Genomic DNA, 23159 nt, shown 5'->3' with positions numbered 1-23159 from the left:
AAGGTTTTCAGGAATGCCTTTCATTGGAGGAGCAAATAACCTGTGAAACGAGAGTAGAGATTAACAGTAGGTGGTTTTGTAAGTTAGCCTGATTTATCAGAGGTACTCTGAAGGAGGAATATTCTGTTCCTGCAGTAGATGAAAGTCAGAATCATAGAATAGTTTGGGTTATAAGGGATATTTAAAGGACATCTAGTCCAGCCCCCCTGCAATGAGCAGGGACATCTTCAACTAGATAAGGTTGCTCAGAGCCCTGTCCAGCCTCACCTTCAAAGTTTCCAGGGATGGAGCATCTACCACCTCTCCAGGCAACTTATTCCAGTGCTTCATTCACCAACCTCATTGTAAAAAAATTCTTCCTTATATCTAGTCTGAATCTACTCTCTTTTAGTATAAAACCATTACCCCTTGTCCTATTGCAACAGGCTCTGCTGAAAAGTTTGTCCCCATCTTTCTTATAAGCCCCCTTTAAGTACTGGAAGGTTGCAGTAAGTTCTCCCCGGACCCTTCTCCAGGCTGAACAACCCCAACTCTCTCAGCCTTTCCTCATAGACTGAGAGGTGCTTCATCCCTCTGATCATTTTTGTGGCCTTCCTCTGGACCTGCTCCAGCAGTCTATGTCTTTCATGTGCTGAGGGCTCCAGAGCTGGACACAGTACTCCAGGTAGGGTCTCACCAGAGCAGAGTAGGGGGGCAGAGTCCCCTCCCTCGACCTGCTGGCCATGATTCTTTTGATGCGGCCCAGGATACAGTTGGCTTTCTGGGCTGTGAGTGCCCATTGCCGGCTCATGTCCAGCTTTTCGTCCACTAGTACCCCCAAGTCCTTCTGGCAGGGCTTGTCTCAATCCCTTCATTCCCCAGCCTATATTGATACTGGGGCTTGCCGTGGCCGAGGTGTAGGACCCTGCACTTGGCCTTGTTTAACCTCATGAGGTTCACATGGGCCCAGTTCTCGAGCTTGTCTAGGTCCCTCTGGATGGCATCCCATCCCTAAGGGACATCAACTGCACCACTCAGCTTGGTGTCCTCTACAAACTTGCTGAGGGTGCACTCGATCCCACTGTCTATCTCATTGATGAAAGATGCTTGTTTGGTATTGACTCCGGATGGTATCTTGTGAGAGGGCAAAGAGGTGGCAAAGGTGTGAAAATGAGAATGAGGACAACCTGAAGCTGAACTAGAAAAAAAGGAAAATTAAGTAGGCAAGTAAAAATGTCTTGCTTAGCTACGTAGCTGCTAACAGACAGCTTTAGTTACATGATGGAGGAAGATTAAGTTTAGTAGTGTTCTGAACAAACACAGGTTGTGGGTGTATCTGAGAAATTGCCATCCTTGCCATATTTAAAATGAACCAAATGAGGTTCTAGGAAAAACTGCTACCTAGCAAGCTGGGTAGATTTAAAGTGTAGTATACTGCTAGCTAGCTTCCTTCTCTAGAAACCTAATTTAAGATCCCAGTGCCAACTCTTACAACAATTGTGTTTTCAGTACAAGGTTGTAACATTCAGCTTGCAGTGTTTAACTGTTATATACCCCCTTGTATGGAATACAGCGTGTGTTGAAGTGAACTCTAGTTATAGTAGCTTACTCATACTTTCATATTTAAAGTGTTACCAAAATGGCAATTTGGTTTTGGTTCAGTAACTGTCAGTATATTTAAAGGAAAAAATCAAAAACCTCACAAATACAAATGAGCCTGCTTTATTCCAAGGAGGACTTCAGGAGTCTGTAGAATATTAGATACCTGCAGGTTTTAAATTCTTTTCCCTGCCTACTCAGTCTGTAGGCATGTAAAAGTCTGCCTTGCATACCTTCCAATTTGTTCGGTAACACAGAGCTGAAGCACGCCTTCCCATCTTTTTAAGCCTACCTGGCAACGTTTGGTGTGTACATTGAAGAACATTATGTAATAAAAATTAGTACTGTGTCACTTTCTGTCTAGGCTGTTGGATGTCTAATGTCTTTCTGTTCCCTTATATATTTCAAACAAATCCACTTAGTTTGTGTTTAGAATAAAGAAAAATATTTCTTTTGAAAACTGAGATCCAAAGTAAGCCTTCAAGTTATTCAAGGTTTTGGCTGGTCCGGCAAGCATCAGAAGACAAATTTAGAACACTAAATGGTGACTTACCAGAAGGTAGATGTGAACTCTTAGGGTGCTGGAAAGCAGTTATGTTGATGTCACCAACATGCCAAAATAAATATACATACTCAGAATAATTTGTAGCAAAATACTAAATGGTTTAATTGGTGATGAAGCTTGGGCATCGCTCTACGTGTTGCATTTCAGTTTAATCACAAATGCTCTGATGACTCACAAGTTATAAGAGTGGCAAGTAAATTGGGGCTTTGTCTTCATGTCTGTCTGCAAGACAGTCATCTGGAACGAATAATGTACTGCGACTTTGTGGCACAATATGCAAGTCTGCAGGTAGTTGTCCTCTGCCAGGTGTATTTTACCAGCTAAAGGCAGTTCAGCTTATAATAGCTTGTTCCTTCCCACTGGTAAAACTTCTGCTTGTAAAAAGGGGTTTGTTTGTTTCCTAATGCATTTTCAACTCAACTGGCTGATTATTCTTGTGTATAATCTTACCTAAATTAAAAGGTTGTGTGAGTTCCAGGGACAATTCATCACCCCACATTGTGTTGGTTGAGGACACCTTTAAAACATGCCTTCTCTTGAAGTTTCTTTGCAAGGTTGAGTGTCAGTGTGACCCGTTCATAGTCTATAGGCAAACTCTTAAGTGTTTTCTTCACGAATAATTACCACACTATGGATTATAGCCTTTATCCAAAAGGCATTCTTTCTTTGGTTTAATATTGGAAACCTGCTATTCTGTGAGAAGTGTGTGCTCAAATGGTACTGCTTTAAAAAAACAAACAGTCAAATTTGAATGGTTTGAAAGATGTCCAGATTAATGATCAAAACCAGCTTTGCACACACCCCCACCCCCAGCATTGTCTTTCAAATAAATTAAATAAATTAGCAGCTTTTGGGGGGAAGCTTTTGATTGTATCGGTTGTTTCTGAGGAGTCCAAATGTGTGTAGATATTTTTAATTGTTCAGAATATTGTGAAGGGAGAAAAGGAATATATTTGTTCATTTTGGTGCTGGAATTTCTGATGCAATTATAAGATCTATGAACAAATCTCAGGCATCTGTGTTGAGTGCTATTTTAACAAACAATAAACACCCCACCTTTTTCTTTTGTAGGCATATGTGCCAGAAGTTTCCCTGAATGGTGGAAAAAATGTCAGATACAGCAATGTACACAAGACCAGCTACAGTAGTGGCATAGTCTTGAAACAGTTTGCATTATTTATTATATATTGTCCTTGCAAACACTTAAAATGTTTGTGCTATCTTACAAGCATTTTAAAGGATATTCACATTAGCCTACATATACAAATAAACAGCAATCAATTAACTTTAGGCAAGAGCAGTAACGGAGACAAACCTCAGAGGAAATAAAGTGCAATTAGTGCTTCAGTCTCTCTCTTATCTGAGTAGATAAATTGATGGACGGTTTTTGATATAATTGTGCTGTATCTTTGTTCTGTTTCTACTTACACCACTGTCCTCCCTCAGGAATCCCTCAAACATGTTTTCTCTTTCCTTTTTTAAAATTTTAAACTGCATGGCAGCAGAGAGAGTAAATTATTTAAAATTATTCTGTGTCTCTGCACTTGTCTGAGTCAGCAGAATACATCTAGGTCATATGTTCTGGAACAGCTCCGGTGCAGAATATCTTTTTTTCTTTCTGTGGGGACTAAGTAGACTCATTAAGGTACAGTCATTTTGCCTTTATTCCTCTTCTTTATGCCCTTACAAGTCTTGGGTGAAAAATGTCTGAAAAGGACTATCATTCTTTTTATTAAGTCCAGATAAGCTTCCTCTGAGCTGACCTGTTCTTCCATTATCATTGCACAATCAACTGACAGATAGAGGGAATGCACTGTTTCTTAGCTACAGCAAGTAACAGTAGACTGAATGATTCTCTAATGCATGCAATTATGAGTTCAGCAAACACTGCTTCTGTTTGTTTACTCCTTTCCTGTCTAGGATGGCTGCAGCTCCCCCAAGTTACTGTTTTGTAGCCTTTCCCCCATGTTCTAAAGATGGGCTGGTGGTGTTTGGAAAGAACTCTGCACGGCCTAGGGATGAAGTACAGGAGGTGGTCTACTTTGCTGCCGCAGCTCATGATCCAGGAAGCAAAGTTGAGGTAAGGGTGAATTCTTAAATTCAGACTGTGAGAAATGACTATTATTGGAAGAAATGAATGCTGTCTTGTTTTCTTGTCAGATTGTGGAGTCCTTGTTCCCCTCGCTCAAATCTCTCTTGAGTAGAGAAGGGAGGACTTTTTTGAAAGTCGTGAAGGTGAAACTCGGAATGTAACTTTTTGTTTAATTGAGGGGAAAAAAAACATGATCTGTACTTTCTCCAGCAGCCAGGCTGAACTGTTCACATCTCAGATTCCTGCACTGCGTAGCCTATCACTTGCCTTTTCCTTTTAAGCGAAAAATATCCTGGCTAATTGGAACTAGAAGCAAATTTTCAAAGTTTGTCACTTCCCATATGAATTGTTTTCATTCACGGTTCTTGTTTGACAGTTGTAATAGGGCCTGACTACCTTAGGCATGTTGCAGAACAAATAGCCAGAAATCTCTACCTCAAACAACTTGTGCTCTAATAAGGGAATGTGAGAGGAAGAATACAAGAGTATAAGATTTGTAAGCCAAACATAACTCCTGTATATACAGTTGGCTTTGATGACGTTTTTTGCAGCTGAGGCACCTGCATCGTCGTCAGTTTTTGGTGCTGTGGCTTCTTTCTGAATCTAGGCTGAGTGTGGACTCCTGAAGTTGGATGCTGATGCCATGGATGCAGATTGAAAGGACCCTGCTGAAAGTAATTTTAAGTATAGCCTGTTACTGCAGCTTCACTTTAATGACAGGAGAAATGAAAGGATAAGCAGATGTGGAAGGGTGAAGCAACAAGACAAATGAAACAAGAAGACCGGGAAGAGGGGAAAGTGTGGAATGAAGAGACTGAGGCAGCAGAAGGAAAGACAAGGATTGGTGGGGGTAGCCATTTTAGCAGAGGACACAGAGCCTGATCTGCACTGTCAGGAAGCCACAGGTTCTTGCACTGGCTAGCAACTGGGAATGCAGGACCTCTGAGATTCCCTGCATTCAACTTCCTCCTGTCCTTGTGGGTGTGCAGAAGGCTAACTATCTTTAGAAATAACCCTTTAAAAAAAATTTTTCTTTTAAAACTGGCCACTTCAAAGGTCTTTAAAAAAGTATCACAATAATCCCCTTTGCTGTATGAATTGTGAAAGATTGACTGAATCAATAAAAGCTCTACAATCCAATCTTTAAGCTGCTAGATTTGCCTCTAGATTTTGCTGTTTTATGAACTTAAGGACAGCAGTGAATAAGAAGGTTGCAATTTCAAACATGCTAACGCTTTGTGATAGCAGAACAGAAGTAAGGTCTTCACTTTTTGCTAATTAGCTGAAACGTTATGTATTTCCTATTGTAGGGATGTGTCTAAGACTACTTGTCTTATGACAAATACATACTTATAGGCGGAGCTTGTGCAAAGCCTGTTAAGTCCTTGTGCACTGTTAGTGGTACCTCTAAAGGAAGGGCTTGAATTCAGCAGCTTCATGTTTTTTGAGTAGGAGGCATGCAACACTCTATCTACCTTGTAAGCAAAGTTACTGAGTTGTCAGAGGTAATTAACTAATAGGGGGAGTGGAGAGGAATGTTAAAGCCTCTAGATGTAACCTTTGACATAGCCAGAATTATTACTTTGTTCTTTAAAACCCTGAAAACTGCCAACTCTTCAATTATCTTTGGGTGGGATTTTTTTGCTACATCATCCTTCACTTGTGTTTTATGAGACTAACTGAACAGGTCTGAGGAAATTAAATGTATGATATTTTGCAAATGGAACAATGTGGTTCACCAATTTCATGCTACTGTTTTTCTAAGTCAGTAATCCTTTGTGCCTCTGACTAAGTTTTCCCTCTCATCCATCCTAGCATTGTTGGTTTTGGTTTTTTTTTTCCCCAAATGAACAGCTTTTCTCTCCATTCCACATTGTACATTTGCATTGGTTGCTTATGTTAGATACGTGATCCTTTACCTTCACTGGACAATGATGGCAGACTTGCTTTTCGTTATATTCTGTTCTTTGCAGGTAACGTAATCCAATGTATCCAGTTTTGTTTACTTCTCTGTGACTGTCACTGACATGCTGAACTTCTGTTTTCAACACGCTAACAACACAGGTTGTTTTATAAGACTCCCTCAGGAGGTCTGTATCCTATTTATGTTCTGTGCTGCTCACGTTTGCAAATGGGGTAATGCACAATGTAACCAAAAATGGCACAGTAGTTCAGCTAGGTTATTGCCATAAAGGAATCAGGCAGACAATGCTGTATAGCTGTATATCATCTGGTTTGTGGTAGGACCTTAAACAAGGGAATTCAGTGAATACTGCAAGTCATTTTAAGCTTGATCTTTTTGGCTCAATCTGCCAGACAAGTAACCCTGCAGTTAACTCATCAACATAATTCCTTCCCTCTATGTCAGCCAGTTCCCAAGACCCCGAACAATGGGGCTTTTCATGAAGGTCTGTTCTCTGTGTGTGTGTGACAGCTATCTCAAAAGTTTATTCTTGTCTTGCGCTGTAATTTTGCAGTGGCAGATGCTGATCAGCACTCTTCCTTGTTGTAGTCAGTCTAGTAAACTTGTGCATGCGGGTGAAATGCTGCTCCCTTAAGCATAAATAGGGTCCGGGTTTGAATTCTCTACTAGAATTGTGTTCTTTTTTTTTCCCCTAGATGTGGATTTAAATAATTTGTCATGTGTTAGTGAAAATTCATGTTGTATGAGTTTTAAGATGCAAGCCCCTCTGTCTTATTTTTAAGGTAGATTTTACTGACTTGATTTCTCTTGTTCCTTTGTAACCTGCTGCTTGCTGTGGTTTCCTTTCTCCTGAAGAAGTCTTGGTGAATGACCTTTTCCTAGCTGAATTTTCCAGGTGGATTTTATTTTTCTTTTAGATCAACTTCCCTTTCTGCTGATATGACCTTTTATCTATGATTTGAAAATAGTCATGGTTGCTTGCTTCAGTATAGAGCTGTAGAAGCTCTCTTTTCTTAATAGCATGCAACTTATTGTGGAGGAGTGGAAGGGGGGAAATAGAAAGTATGGTCTACAGCAAAGTCTATCAGATTGTGGAATATGGAAATTTTTTCCAATATGTTGGTATTAAACACTCTTCTGGGCTTGAAGCCAGCCCTCTGTGGGGTAGGAGGAATTTTGTGTTCTCTGAAACTTCATGGCACAGTTATGTCTTCGTTGTTTTTTGTTTTCTCTTTTTTAATAGGTTGGGTTTTTCTAAGGATACCACCCTACCTACCCTTGCTCCGAGTTTTCAGAAGAGCAGTAAGATATTTTGCTGTGCCTTGATTTGAACACTGCAGACATAAAAACTCACCTGAAGCTAACTGAGGGGTCCCTGGTGTTGCAAGATAGATATAAAACTAGGAAAGTAGACTTTGACTGTATTGAAGTTGGCTTTGTATTACCTGGAGGTATCTTAATTCTGATATTTGTAATGTAATCACCAGTCATCATGCCAGTGCCACAATGTAGTTCTGGTATATTTTGATTCCCTCTTATGCCAGCTGTTTGCGTTATCTGCATTCTATCTGGGGGTAAGATGTTCAGAATCTGGTGACAGAAGCCAAGCAGCAGCTGAATCTACTGAGTATTTGCTCTTTGGGAACCCTCTGGATTAGATTGACAGTGCCACACTTAACAGTCAGGCTGCTGTAGCTGTGAGCTTGAACCTGGGCACCCCTGCTGTGATACCTCCCTGGGTAAGTGCTGACTGGCAGGAAACTGATGAAACACAGCAGTGTTTGTGCCCATGATGAAACTTTTTGTTTCCTCTATGTAGATAAAAAAGGTTGTAGTCTAAAGGTTTACAATTCAGCAACTTCTTGCCTCTCAGCTGAGACCTGATAACTGACTGTGTAAGCAGCCTATCTCATGACACGTGCAGTTAGATGGTTTACCTCAAGCCGCCTTGTTTAAGCTAACCTTTAGACCTCACGCAGGTAGAGGAGAGGCACTATGCAGGCAGACAGCAACTAATAGAGAAAGTGGTTGCTGCCTTCAGCAGAGTCTGTTGCTTGGCTAATGGGAGCTTTTTCTCTGTTCCGCTCCATTGGAGGCCACTGGCCTTTAAACTAATGTGTTTGACTTTGCTTTGTAACACAATGCACGAGCCGGCAGCAGTTCAGAGGTAGAAGCCGTAATCTCTTGCATGTTTCTGCCCTCTCAAAGCCCCTGTTTTTACTGTAGGAGTCCTGCTTCTTTGCTCCCTTCTGCTACCAAAGCAAAATTGGTTAGCTTGAACTATTTTTTAATCTCTTTTTTTTTTTTTTTTTGTTTAATTGGAACAGAGAGGAAGAGGAGGGAGAGTGCTGGAATTGTGTGAGGCAAAAAACTGCCAACTGTTGTGTCTTGACCCAGACTGTTTACTTGTGGGAAAACAGATGTGTGAGCAGGTATTTCAAAGTGACCAAGCAAAGAATTCAGTTCTAGGATATCTGTGAGTTCCAAGGATATCTCCATGATGGGCTTTTTGTGACTTCTTTGAAATCTGTTTCTTACTGTTTTAAAAAATTAAATTAAAAGCTTCATCCCTATTTCAGTTTTCCTTTTGCTCATCACCTGGGAGACTACTTGATTTGTAACTTAAACAAGAGGTGAATTCTTGACTGCCAAATCAACTCTGACATATAGTGTCTCCACAGAGTGTTCTCAGCCTTGTGTGCCTTGCTGCATTTTGTGATATTTTATTTGTTGAAATTTTTGACTTTTTTTGAGCACAGCTCCATACTGTGGCTCACATGCCTGAGGCTCCTTGGTGGCTTGATAGAGTAGGTTAGAGGGTGTGTACCTCTGCTTTTTGTCAGGGGAACTGTTTGGCTTTTCTAGTTTCTGTAATTCGTATTCTAGAATAAAATCTATCATCCTTAGTCTTCAAGATAGATTACACTGCTAGATATCAGAGTCATACAGATTCAAATGTTACAGTTATTCGTTGCAATGAATAGAAACAGCTAGGAACAATAAGCAAATACAGAAGCTTATGTAAAGTGTACTAGAGCCTTCATAAAAAGGGAAAAAACTGTTCTTAATATGAAGAAGTAAGAGGCACTGTACTGTGTCAGAAATTGGTTTTGTTCCATGTTTGTACACTTAGTAAATGCTGCTGCTGTTTACATCTCGCTATAACACGAGGATGCAAGTACTAGCATAGTGTGTGTTTTTGAAAGCTAGCTACCTGAGGGTTCATCCTGCCACTGGAGAGACTTTTGTTCTAGGGCTGGCTACTTGAGATGTACTGTGCTGTCCCCTCCACTGTGGCACAAGAGTTCTGCACCTAGTAGAAGCTGTCATGGCTGTGCTTAATGGGTGTTGTAAAGTCGTCCAGGTATCTTCCACTGTATGCTTAGTGCTGCCTAGTGCACAAGCAAGCAGTGGTAACAGCATCAGCTAAGCCACATCTTCTGTATTACATGCTGCTGCTTGCATATTTCTGTTTTCGGAGAATGGTTGTTACTACTCCTTTGAGGTCTATTGCATTTGTTTCTGTAAAAAAGCAGCAGAACAATTATCTGTAAAAAAGCAGCAGAACAATTATCTGTAAAACACATTCTGTTAGGCATATCCACAGGAGACGGTCTGAGGGTCTTTCTTAAACAACCATGTTCTAGCTGTCCAGTGTTCCACTTCACCATGGAGGGAGAGCCCAAGTAGCCTATGTCACCTGTGGAATCACTTCTCTAGACAGTTCCAACCAGGCTATCAAGTCTTGATGGCCACAGAGGCAGCAGTTGATGAGACTGCCTCATCACATTTTTGCCATCCCTCTTTTGGAATGAGTTAAACGCAGCCATGGTGTTACTGCAATAGTACCAATATTTTGCCTATTTTCAAATATGTGCTATGGTACGGCAGTGGTTGAAGTAATTAAGCAAAGAGTTAATGCCAAGTTAGAGCCTGGATCTGATGGGGGAGTGGTGTTTGGAAATCTCTTTTGTAATCTAGAATCTTACAGCCCTTCTTTGAAGATCATTTCTCTCTAAATCATTCCACAGCTATTGCCTTTGTTATCCAGGGCTGAAGCCTATGTGATTTTATTGCTACTTCATAAGGACCTGACTGACAGTGCTAGGAATCGAGCTTCTGCAGCCTGAGTACAGTAGAAGCTGCACAATAGTTTCTTTTCATTAATGAAAGAAGAAAGCTCTTGTGCTTATGACTGTCGTGTCTGGTTTTGGAATACCTCCAACATATCTGCATGCCCTAGCTAGGGTGGGAGGTACATTTGTGCCTTGTACTATACTTAGAACTGCCTTGATAAGATTCTTTTCTTGATACTGTAAGTGAAATAAAAGAAACGTCATTAGTTTCCAGCCTGCTTAATTCTCTTTAAAGTTGTTGGCTGCATCTCTTGTATGTGAAGTCTCTGTTCTTTCCTTTTATGTTTCCTGATGGGAATGTACTGTCACAGGGCATGATGCCAGTTATGCTGCTTTCAGGGCCGGAGTTCTAGCAAATCAATGGAGCCTGACACCACTCACTCACAGCCTTTGTCACCAAATGTATCAGTATTCTTCTGGTTTTAGCATTCATACTCAAAGAAAAATGTTAGTGTTGGAAAATGCTGAGGCTGGATGCTTCAGGAATTTTAAAGACAGGGTTGGTAGCAAGCGGAATCACAGTAGTACCTTATGTCTATTTTATTCGTCATTGCCTAGTTTGGCACAGCTCTCGGTCGAACAGGCTGCTATGCTGTTGTGCTGGAGGGATTTGCCAAAGCGGTAGGGTGCAGGAGAGGGGACAGGGAGATTGTGGTTTGTGCTTGCTTTTGAAATCTTGTCATTATCTGAGTTCCCGTTTCTAGAGATCTAGTAGCCAGTGAGGTTTTTTTGGTGGATAGTGTTGTCTTTCCCTCGCTGTTTCCTTCTGTGTCTGAGCTGTTACAAGCATATGTTCTGATTTCTGTGGAATAGGATGGAATAGCAGTGGTTTGCTGCACTGCCAATCCAGTGGCTGGCTTTAGTTGACCTATCTTTGCAACTGACGTGTCTTGGCTACAAGTGGATAGCCCAGTTCCTCTGTTTCCTGCATGAAGATATTCTTTTGTCTGGAAAAGGGGTTTCTGACATTATTTTAAGGGGGGTGGTGGTACAGTTATGAAAAGTGAGAGGTTTACGTTTAAAATTGATAATCTGTTGTCACATCTGGACCCTAGTTTTTTGAGAAGCTTATACCTATTACTAATAAATATGAACCAAACACCTGCCTTAATACGTCACTCTTATTGAGTGCCTACTTTTCTGCTTACTGGAGTAAAAAATTCTAATGGGATGGTAAAATCTTATCAAGGCTTTTTCATCATTGTCAATAACCATGGCAAAGGATTGTTGAACAAGAATCAAGTCAATGGTGGTTTTACAAGGCCTGTCGGTTGCTATCAGATTGGAGTGGCTTTCTGTTATTTAGATCTTCTAAGGCAATTTATATAAGTAAGGCTTGAACGTTGTCTACATACATGAGTTATTGTATGGAAACTGAAAAGTAGAATGTGAAAATGTGGTCCATGTTCGCTTGTCATTGGGCTGGGGTATGTAAAGCAGCAATATAGAAGGTGCCAGTTGTATTCTGAGGTGCATAGAGAAGCCTCTGGATGTTTTCTGACTTCTGATTCCATAGTTACAAAGAAAAAACCACTTTTTTCCAGAATGCTCTGGATCCTTCAAGCAGGAGCAAACAATTTCCTCTTTCCCATTCCTTGACTGCTACCATTGACAATAAAGTCTTTATAATGAATAGCAGCTTTGGAAATGCTTGGATTTGGAACGAGGCCTCGAGTAATAAGCATTTGGTAGCATGGATAGCCAGAATATGTTTTTGCAGAGAGAAGGCATTCAGCTTTTTTTTTTTTTTAGCCTAACTATCCCTTTTCAGAGTGTTTTCATCATTTTTCCTTCTAGAAAATCAAAGTGTCAGTGTAAGCAAGCTTGTATAATAGGGCTATTCAGCCAGAGAATGCTGTGCAAGTGGGTATTTATGGAGTACTGAAGTCTCCCCCACACTGCGTCTAGGTTTTTGCTTTCTGCTGCAGAGTTGAGAAGTTTCATGTCCTGGATGGCTCTGCAGGATGGCTGCAGCTAGCTAATCACTTATGAGATGTAGGGAGCCCAGACTTGTGCTGTGCTGGGGTTGGTGCAGACCTGTCTCCTGAGAGCTGCTCTGGTTTCATCTTCATGTGATGCGGAAAGGTGCTTGGCCCAACCCCTTTTCCTGCTGCTGCAGCTCCTCCTTTGCACACCCAGGAAATACAGTTATTCTCTGTTTACTCACACACATGCATTAAGTGCTTGTCCAAACGGCACTGACCTGAGGCTCTGAAAAAAAATTTGCACAGAATGTCAAAAATGAGATTTGTTTGCTGACAGCTCAAATGTAGATGGGGAGTCTTGTTAAGAAATGTCTCTGGCGTGGCTTGGTTAGAAAATGAAACATAGGGGGAACTCTATAAACTTGTTTTATTAGTTGGATCTTAGCTCCTGGCCAGTGCCAGATAGTGTTGCACCTCAATAGATGAGGAATCTGCCTCTACGAAGTCAGTGTATTACTACATAAGCAATTTGGTCAAACAGCTTGGACAAATATTAGGGATTTTCTTCAACACATACAGCAGATAAGTCTCTGCTGGGGTCTTATTTCCTAAGCCAAAAATAAAAATTAAGCACACAGCAGAAAGGAAAAGGGAAGCATGCCCCTCCCTTATTTTTAATTTCTTAGAATGAAAAAGTTCCCTTCTTCTCACTTTTTTTTCTTTTTTAAATCATGTGTTCTCTGTGAGAAATCATCCTCTTATTTCACCTATAATTTTCCTGTTTTTATAGAAAGATCACAGTTTGACCTGTTCAGACACAATTCCTGATGAAGGTGGCAAGCTCATTTCTTGTGTCCTTGTATGGTCAGAGTGAAGGACTCTAAAAATGCCATTTCTGATCAAAGATTATCTGTTACACATTTTAATTGCATGCTAGACTATTACTGTAAAAATCATTGCTCAAGACTGGAGGCTGAAGATGATTGTGCTCTGTAATGCTTAGAGGGGGAAAGACAAGTTAGAAAAAAAAATAATAAACCAAAACAGCTTCTCACCGCTAATAATCTTGGACTGATTCTTTTGGATTTAGGTTTTAATGCAGACATAGCATTTGTTCTCATGGCAAACAACTTTCATTCCACAAGTCCATTCTGCTCATCTTGCTTACTTAGATATGTCCAACCAAATATTCCTACAGAAAAATGTTGCAGATTACTTTCAGCAAAGAAGATATTACAACAAGAATGCTGGACACTAAGAGCTTTCTCATAAATACCAGAGACAGCTTCAGTTTCCTTAAAAGAAAATTCTGTGGAGTTTGATCTATGAAGAACTTAATGTGACCTCAGTAGTAAAATGTAAAGCCACTTCCTTTGGCTTGTACAAGCCAATGATCTAATGATGGATCAAGCTCTCTTCCATGCTGTCTGGGAAAACGGTGCTTGTTTTTAAGTCCTAGAACAAGGGAAAAGTCAATCTATGTGAAAGATAATGTATAATTTCTTTTTTTCCTTGCAGTTTCAATGACTTCTCTGCAGCCGTTCTCTGTATTTTTGCCTTGTCAGATCTCTGATTACAGTAGACCATTTAGAATAGCAGAAACATCAGTTTTAAGCAAAAATAATGCCTCTGTTTTATTTCTTGTGACTGCTTATGAAAGCATTCCACTGAATCTTTTCAAGTCTTGATTTTTTATTTTTTTTTTTTTTGGTCTTTCTACCAGCAGTCTCAGTCCTGGGGGCAGCTGCAGGGGAGACAGCAAGGGAGAAGGGGAAGCCTTCAAATGTACTTTGTCCAGTTATCATCGTTACACTGTGTACTTAATAAAGTACTGGAGACTGTGCTATAGCTAAGATGGTAGAACGGTTTGATGTTGTTACTATGTACAAAAATGATCTGTGTTTCTTTACTGTAACAGTACAGTCTGTCTACTGCTTCTTTCTGCTGATTCTAGCACTTGTGTTCTGCTTGACTCTTTGAAGCAATGATCAAGGGAGATTTATTTGTCCAGACTTTTGCAATATAAGGATGTAAAGGTTCAAACATCACAGTTAAATGTTGTTTAAAAAAAATTCCCCGCTCGTACACAAGACGTGAACTTTTTAAAATAACGCGTGTCCTGTCTGTACATTGAATTCTTATGTTACTTCAGTCACAGCATTAGATAAAGTGCTTGCAATTGTTTTGCTTTTTCTCTTCCTGCTCTCTCTGCAGTGCACATATATTGAGATTGAGCAGGTGCCGAAGACTCATGCTGTTGTGCTGAGCAGGCCCTCTTGGCTTTGGGGGGCCGAAATGGGAGCTAACGAGCATGGAGTCTGTGTAGCTAATGAAGCCGTCGTGACCAGAGAACCAGCTTCTGAATCTGAAGCCTTGCTTGGAATGGATCTTGTCAGGTGGGTGGCTTGCCGAGCTGTGACCAGCCTTTCAAACACCAAAGGTTTAGATGATGATACCAGGAAATAGCTTTGTGGTATTGGCATTAGGAGATTTTAAAACAATATAAGCAGTAGACCTGTCTAGGCAGAGCTCCAGACACAGCTGAATTAACACTTAAAACATTTGTAATCTGAATTTGGCCACCAAGTATGTACTAGTCTAATGTGGGTTCACGAAACCTACCTTGTCTACCTACCCTACAGCCTAGTAGTGGCTGTTCTGACAGGATAAGAGAAATGATTACATTGTTAGTAAGGAACTGCTAACTAATTTGTAATATCAGATTGCTGGTATGCCCGTCATTCTCCCCCGCTTTACAACAGCCTACTCTGACCTAAAAAGCTTATCCTGGGCTTATAGCCAACTGTAGGCATAAACAAACTACTATGCTTCACTTCAGCCCATCGATTCCAGTGCTAACCATTGCCGTTATTTAAATGCTGGCAAACAAACTCCTGTAAGTCTGTGCATTTAAGGCTGTCTGCCTAAAAGGCTTGTGCTGCTCTGTAAGTCTCAACCGGCATGCTGATCTTGTTGGGAAGAGAATTTAAAGGAGAGTTGGGTGGGGGAAGAAAGCTGAAAATGGAAGAACATGAGAAAATAGTGCAAACTTGTTACAAAGAGAAAGGGAGCAAATGGACTCAATTTAGTTAAAGATGGAGCAGGGCAACAACTGCTTATTTAAGCGAATCAATGTTAGACCTAGTGGTCCTGCTGGAATTTGCCCTAGGATACTTAATGAGCGGGTTGAACCAATTTCAGGTGAATTCTCATTTTTCTTTAGAACTAGTGAAAGATGGGAGAGGTTCTGGACGACTGGAAAAGGTTAAATATTGTGGCTATATGAGTTAAAAAGAGTTGTGGTTATAGACCAGCTTAACCTCAGTTCCTGAAGGGGAAAAACCCACTTAAATATCAAGGAGTTGATAAATCGGCAATAATTACTGTTAGTCAAGAAAAATCCTGTCAAACCATTCTACTTTACTCTTGTAATGAATTAACAAATTTTATGGATTAGAGGATAGGAAAGAGATACCGTGACTTTTAAGAAGGCGTTAAAACCTTAGAAGATATTCTCATAAGCAAGCTGGGAAGCACGAGTTAGAAGAAATTGTTGTTGGGTGTATAGCTGCCTGAAACTGTAATTGTAAGTATTCTCTAACAATGTCTCTGCAGAAATACAGTATCTGGTTCCAGCTACCATAAATCAAGAGGAACATTGAGCCAGTTGGAGAGAATGCTGTGGAAATGGGAAATATGATCAGAGATCTATAGAATCTCACCAATGAGAAAACCATGAGGAAATTTGGGTTACATTTTTCTTTGGTATTTTCTCTAAAGTCTGTATTATTGAAGGAATCTGTGGAGAAGCTGTACCTAGGAGGACTAGTGATCTTAACTGCATTGAGGGACAACTGAATAGACTTGAGGGCTCTTTTAAGAACATGTAGCTTCTTAAAAGCTGGGGGAAGAGGAGGAAGGGGGGGACGTTTGGAGTTACAGTGTTTTGTCTTCCCAAGTAAACTTTACGTGTGATGGAGCCCTGCTTTCCTGGAGATGGCTGACCACCTGCTTGTTAATGGGAAGTAGTAAATGAATTCCTTGTTTTGCTTTGCTTGCGTGTGTGGCTTTTGCTTTACTCAACCCATGAGTTTTCTCACTTTTACTCTTCTGATTCTATCCCTCATCCCACCGGGGGGAAGGGAGCAAGTGGCTGTGTGGTGTTGCATTGACAGCTGGGGTTAAACCACAACAGTCCTTTTTGTCAAGAAAGGGGATATGTTAGGTGAGTTTCCAAGCTCCACCTTTATTTTTTCCCTCCTACTACCATCCTTTTGAAACTTTAATAAACGATTGGTTTAGATGGAGAGCTCTGCTTATTTTGGTCACAGTTATTGCAGTGTCAAAATACTGTTTAACATCCAAATATATATGCCGTCCAGCAGCTCTAGATTTACCCACACTAGCAAATCAGGAGATATGAAAATAAGGAGAAATTGGTCATAAACTTCGAGTGATCATCACCTATAGATACTACTCATCTTCTCTTCCTTCTTTGCAAAAGAAATTGACCGAAGCTTGAATGCAGAGAGTGCTTCAGGCAAGGAGAACTAGAGATGTGTTGCAGACTGCCATCTGGCTCGTGTTCCAGCCAAAGTGATTCTTTCTCTTACTGTGAAGACTTGGCCAGTAGTATTAAGCTTATCTGTTTTGGATCACCTCATAGAATAGAGACCCATCAAGTACAAAATCTATCACATAGGCTGCAGTGAAGCAGCTGGCATCAGCTCTGCCTCTTTTTACCCATCCACAGAACAGACTAATCCTATCACTCAGGATTTATTGGAATAAAAACAAACTGAGTCATTTTAAGCCTAATTAAGAAATGCACATCTCTGCTGGCCAAATTTTTCTCACACCTATGTATATGTCGGACTTCTGCATCTGTGTCAGATCTTAGCTGAAGGATGAAGACTGACACTCTGTGTGTGCTGCATGTATGACTAGCTGCTTGCAAAAGCAGCTAAAAGCTTTATAGTCTGAAGTGTTCTTCAGAGCAGGTGTAAGAGTTATCAACCCAGGAGTGTCATCCAGGTAGTAGAATCAAATTTTGCTTGAATGCTCAGGCTCTCTAAGAGTTTGCTTTTACATTCTCCTAAAGTTGTTATTCTTTTTTTGTAGGGGAGACTTCCTCTCTCTTTGAACTCATCTGGCATTGTCACTTTTCAGTTAGGATTTAAAATCCAGCCAACGTGGGCAAAGGCTGTAGATGGGTATTGTGAGAGCACATGGTGTTAAACAGGCCAGAGGTATCTTTCAACAGGGTAGTATAATTCTGAAGTCAGCGTGTTTTGTTGTTGAAATAGAAAATTGAAAATTCATCCCACAACCTCATAGACAAAGCATTTTTTTAAATGAAGATCAGAATAGACAGTAAAGATGTATTTCACAAATTTTTTAGCTTGTTTAGTGACTGGCTGATGGCTTAATGGCTGAAAACTGTTACCTAGTATAGTACTGTATCTGAGGATTAAGACAGATATCTACAGATTTGTAGCTTGATAGTGTATCACAACATGTTAGAACACATGAATGATTCTTAAGATATGAATAAAGTTTGTGTGATTGACTTGAGCGTAGAAGTTGGTCCTACTCCATGCAGGCTTGTCCCCATCCCAGTTTATCTAAACGGAGAACATGAACCTACTCATAACAGAGAGAAAAATTGTAGGAAAATGGGTTCCAGCACAATTCCTAAGAAATGCTGCTGTTATATTCTAGGGGTTTATTCAAAAGCTGGTCTTTGAGAGCTGCACCATTATTGTAGCATTGGTTATCTTATCAGGATTTTCTTCATATATTCTTCCTGGTGTGGCTGCAGTTTTGTTTGGTTTTGAGGCACAGTTGCCTCTAGAAAGCACTTGTTTACTTAGTGAAGTACCTTCATATGAAGAGATGGTGTACGGTTTTGCTTGTGCTGATACAGTTAGAACTGGACAACATTATCGTACAAAAGGTATATATGAAGAAACCTGTAAAATACACCCTTATTTTTGTATTGTCTTAATTTTTAATCCCTATGTGTTTGTACGATTTCTTGGTTCTTTTAATTCTCTGGTGCAATCAGTTTTTCAGAGCCACACAGAGATGCTAGTCTTGGCAGGGAGTCAAGAATGCTCTTTAAAATGGTATTAATTTGTTTACCAATTTCTTTCCTTAGAGACATCAAAATTCAATAAAGTGGGATGTCATCATCATGTATGTTAGTTACTTCATTTGGAAAGTCTGCACCTGTAACTTATGGGAAGTCGAAAAGCTAAAGATAATGTTGGTTTGACAAGGTTTTAATATGCTATGATAGCATATTGGAGGTACTGAGGCAGTGGATTGTACTAAGTCACTGAAATTTTCTTGATGAATTCAAGCTCTCATCTGGGGGTGAAATGACTTAAAACTTCTTCCAGCATGCCTTGAAGGGTACTCTGAAATGTGTTAGTGGGAGGATTATGCTGGAGCTACCCAGGACATTGATGCTAACTGCCAAGACCTGCCGTTTTGTGGAGATGAGCTGTGTGGTTGTTGTGTAGGGGTTTTTTTTCTTCTTTGTTTTTTTGCTGTCCCTTGTGACTGACAGATAGGAGCACCCTAACAAAAGCAGAGCCTAGGCCTTTGTTAAATGAAAGTAAATGTAACATTGGAGCTATTTGCAAGATAATGCCTGAATCTCTGCTGTAGTTTTGACAGTGAAAGCTAGGCTATAACCATCTCGGAAGGAAAATTTCAGGGTAACATTATTAGTTTTAATGTGATGTTATGTCTCTTGGCAGGTTTTGACCGAATTATAACCTAATGCTTTTGATCATAAATGAGCGTGAAGGGAGTAGATTATCACTGAATCTAGTGACTATATGGTCATCAAGGTAGTTGTCAGCCCATTCATTTACCTGTGACAGTGACAGCTCTTGGAATTGTTCTTGGGGAATAAATAAGACATGCTTTTTGGACTGGCTTTTAAATGTTGTCTATGGTATGTGCTAAGACTGGCATCTCTAGTGCTCTGAAAAAGTGAGTGCACCAGTGATGAAAAGAATGAAGGAAAAACATAAATGCATAGGGACTAAAAATAGAGACAACAATGCAAAACAAGTTTCAGCTAATAAGAGAAACAAGATGAGAGGGAAAGACTATGAATGCAAAGTAAGAAGGTGATGGCGGAGAAGTTGTGACTGTAAGTTAGAACCTAAAGTTCTCATTGGCTCTCCTTTGTCACTAAGTGATAAATAGACACTTCTGAGAGAGATGAAAAGACTGCTTTCGATAATTGAACCTAAACCAAGGCTAATAGTGGCCAACTATTTAACAAAGCAGGCCCACTGCAGAGATCAGGTTGAAAAGTATTTAGATCAACAAATTTGTATTCAAGTTATCAGGACTTGATTTGTGTACTGTAGTTTTTAAGAAAGAAACAGTAGTGTTTTCTTGTCATGTGATTTCCAGGGAAATGGAAAGGGTTAGCATAGTACCTAATTTTAAAAGGTAAATTTCTTGGAACTCTTCATCAGTCAAAATGACTTTGCCCATAGAGCTATTAGAGAAAGATACAATATTAAGGTGATATGACCAACAGAGGGAAATTTTGGACTGATCCAGGTAACTCTCCCAAAGGATGGAGGCATGGATATGCTGCTGTTTAAAATACTGCATTTCCTCATCACCAGTAGTTGCATCTTGGAACCAGTGGAATCATTTACAGGTCTGATTTGGACTTTTCTGGTGACTGCTTTCATTATTGACTTGATTAGGGCTGTAAATTGTCTCAAGGGATTATTTCATCCCATTTATTCAAGGCAGGATACCATCATTCCCTATAGTTTTGTGCCTCAGCTTACTTTTCCCTAAAATATCCTTGCTTTGCTCAGACTTCCTTTTAAAGTAATGTTCTTTTAGACATATGGTTACTCTAGTTCAGACAAAAGCTGGTGTTTAGTTCTTAAACTTTTTTTGGGGGAAAGCCTCTGCAGAAACACTGAAGCATTACTGTGCACAAATGCTTCTGTCTATAGCATGCAATATACATCAAAAGATAACATACATCTAGCTTCCATGGCCAATTAAATAATGGAGCATTGGGAAAGAGAGGTTGTAGAGAGATTGAAATACTGCATACTCCTTCCCTTTTTTGATCTTTGATAGTATTAATTTGCAATTTCGCCCTGCTATACAGAAAAGTAAACTTGCATGCAACTGTTACTTTAAGACCTTTGCAAATTGTCCTTCAAATCCATTCTGCCTGAGGGGGAGGATAAATAGAACATCGCATGTTTACAGTGCAGCTGAGGCCATTGGTTGGTAATTGGACTCTTTTTTTTAAAAACTAAAACTCAACTATGATAGGCTTGAGAATAAAGAACCAGCGTAGAAGATAGACTTCAAACAAATAACCTAATGTCTCATCTGGTAATTCTAGTAACTCATTAAAGCAAGAATTCTTACACTAGGCATACCTGACACTTTGGTATTTTGAAACCAGATCAGTGCTGATGTTTAATAACTTATGGACACCTCACTGTTACATGTCTGTCTGAATCTCTGTTTTACCCTTTTCTTACAGACTTGGCCTAGAAAGGGGTGCAACGGCTAAAGAAGCATTGGATGTAATAGTTGCTCTGTTGGAAGAGCATGGACAAGGTGGAAATTATTATGAAGATGGGAGTTCATGCCATACTTTCCAAAGTGCATTTTTGATTGTGGACAGAAGTGAAGCCTGGATACTGGAGACTTCTGGAAAGTACTGGGCGGCAGAAAAAATCACAGGTCAGTTTATAACTCACAGTAAACCTCTCATTATAAATAGCTGTAAAGAATTGTCTTGGAATAATTGGTCTTAAAGTCACTGAGTTTAAATAAGTGACTAATTTATGCAAGTGTTTGATTAAATCATCGATTTTTAATCTTCTATATTTATACTACTACTTTGGGTTACATACTACTACTACTGCTGTTTTTTTAAATGTTGATTTGCATTGGCTGATATAACAGCATTTTCTGTGAAGCTGGAGATTAACTGTATACATAAGCTATGTAATAGTCATAATGCTTAATTTTTTGTCTTTAAGTGTTTTATTTTCCCAGATTTATTTACTGTTTGGAGTGTGTCTTTTTGATGGAGTTAGTACCCACATTTTTACTTACAAATCTGAAATACTAAGAGGGAAGGATAAATGTTGATAGCTTTGTGAAAAGACCTTGTGTTAGGTGGTAAATTGAATGGGCTGCTGCTGGTTGCTTTACTGCAATAGATATAGTCCCCTCATATCCCCATTTCTTATCTGATACTGCAAAACAATACTTTCTGCTCTTTAAACTTGTAGGTGGTTTCTTTTTTGGTAGAGCTGCCAAACTAACTTCTAGATTTCACTGGCTTGGTGGCTGAACTTATTTAAAACTTCACTGGCAAACATGTGCTGCCTTAGTATAATATGATTGTTTAAGGTGTATACGTAATTTATTCTCAGTTGGTTTTCATTTCAAAAGGATTTTTATTTTCGTAAGAATAGAGCTTTTAAAAATTTACTCACATTTGAATGATTTAAAAATTCAGATAATTTAAGAGGATTTTTGTGATCCATGCTTTGACATATGACAGATCCATTTGATTCTCTTTTCATTTCCCTTTCACTGAAAGGTAGTAGATAGCAGATATGGGGAGGAGGGAGGTTTAACTTTGAAAATACCAAAGCAAAGAAATAACACCAGACTGTAATGTTGTGTGATGGCCTATTGTCAGTTTGTGCTGACAAACGTGAATCAGCTTACCTTAGCAGGGGACAGTGTTTTCCCAAGCAAAGCTTGCATTTTAAGGATACCTACAAGATGGAGGAAGTCTTCTAGCACAACAGATATAAAACGTAGAGGAAGGAAGACTGATAATGCTGTCCTGATAAAATCGAAGTTCTGGAAAGCAGCTGGCTCCTGGGGTTCCCAGGATGATGCAGTGACAGCCTGCCTTCTTCTGTTGACCTACCTGGCTGATACCTGATGAACAGTGTTTTTTACTTTGCCCTTTTTAGCTGTGTCAGCAATACATAACCTTCACGTCCTTACCAGCAAATAAACTGTTGCCTTTATCTGCTGCTTGCAGCTTTTTGAAGTGATACTGCAGCTCTGTTCTGATTTTTACCAGCTCATTTCTCTTCAGGAGGTCCCTGTGAGCCGCAGATAGAGTAGTTTCCATCTCCTGCAGCCTGAGGAGGCTGCCAGGAGGAAAGGCTGCTGGCTGTGTAAGAACTCTCTATTTCATATTTTGTTCAGGAGGTTCTTTTTTGCAACCATAAGCACGCCTCTTAAGCTTTCAAATGACTGCATAAATGCTGCTAAAACAGGGAAAATGTGTCGTTCCCCAGTGCAAAGGCTTTTTTTTTTTCCCCCTGACTCCATCCTCAGAGTTGTTCTGTTTCTAATATTACCGCTGCAGTTCTGTAAAGCTTATAGTGAATGTTTCAGGCAACTCTTTGACAGTAATCTACAGATAAATACTTTTAAAATCCTTCCCATTACTGTTCTTTGGTCTGAGTGGAAAAATGTATTTGCTTGATAAATTTTCATTTTTTGAGGGGGATCAAAGCCATGAAACGCTATTTTACAGGACTTACTAATTGTACTATTTAAAGAGCTCTTAAGGAGTGGCTCTCCTAGCTTGATATAAACACAAATATTCCTATCACTCAAGTCAAGAAAATTCCCTGAAAGGTATGCTGTTTGAAAGCGTGAACCAGAACAAACTGTCAGTGACCTAGTATAAGTCAGAACTGAATGTCAGTGACTTTTTTTTGCAGATTGATGCACAGAATTTCCTACTGTAAGTTGTTACTCATTTAAATTGCGTGCATGAGGCGTTACAAAAGCAAGCTTACTTTTGTGGAAGGCAGTATTAATAATTTTCACCAATACTGCTTTGGTTTCTGTTTAAGAAAAACTTTGTTCCACATTCCAGCATCTG

At 39.8% G+C, this 23159-nt stretch overlaps 1 protein-coding gene across 2 annotated transcripts in view; it reads left to right on the top strand.

Annotated features, from left to right (window-relative positions):
- Window positions 1-4064: 4064 nt before the first annotated feature.
- SCRN1 (secernin 1) overlaps window positions 4065-23159 on the top strand; it is a 25948-nt gene continuing 6853 nt past the window's right edge. For both annotated transcript variants that reach the window (XM_009888911.1, XM_009888912.1), the window contains exons 1-3: window positions 4065-4223; window positions 14435-14616; window positions 20772-20974. In XM_009888911.1, the coding sequence (XP_009887213.1) occupies window positions 4065-4223; window positions 14435-14616; window positions 20772-20974 (544 nt within the window). The remainder of the gene's footprint in view (window positions 4224-14434; window positions 14617-20771; window positions 20975-23159) is intronic.

This window comes from Charadrius vociferus, unplaced genomic scaffold, assembly GCF_000708025.1.
Source record: "Charadrius vociferus isolate BGI_N301 unplaced genomic scaffold, ASM70802v2 scaffold217, whole genome shotgun sequence".
NCBI classification, from domain to species: Eukaryota; Metazoa; Chordata; class Aves; order Charadriiformes; family Charadriidae; genus Charadrius; species Charadrius vociferus.
This window is presented reverse-complemented; position numbering and strand designations above follow the sequence as displayed.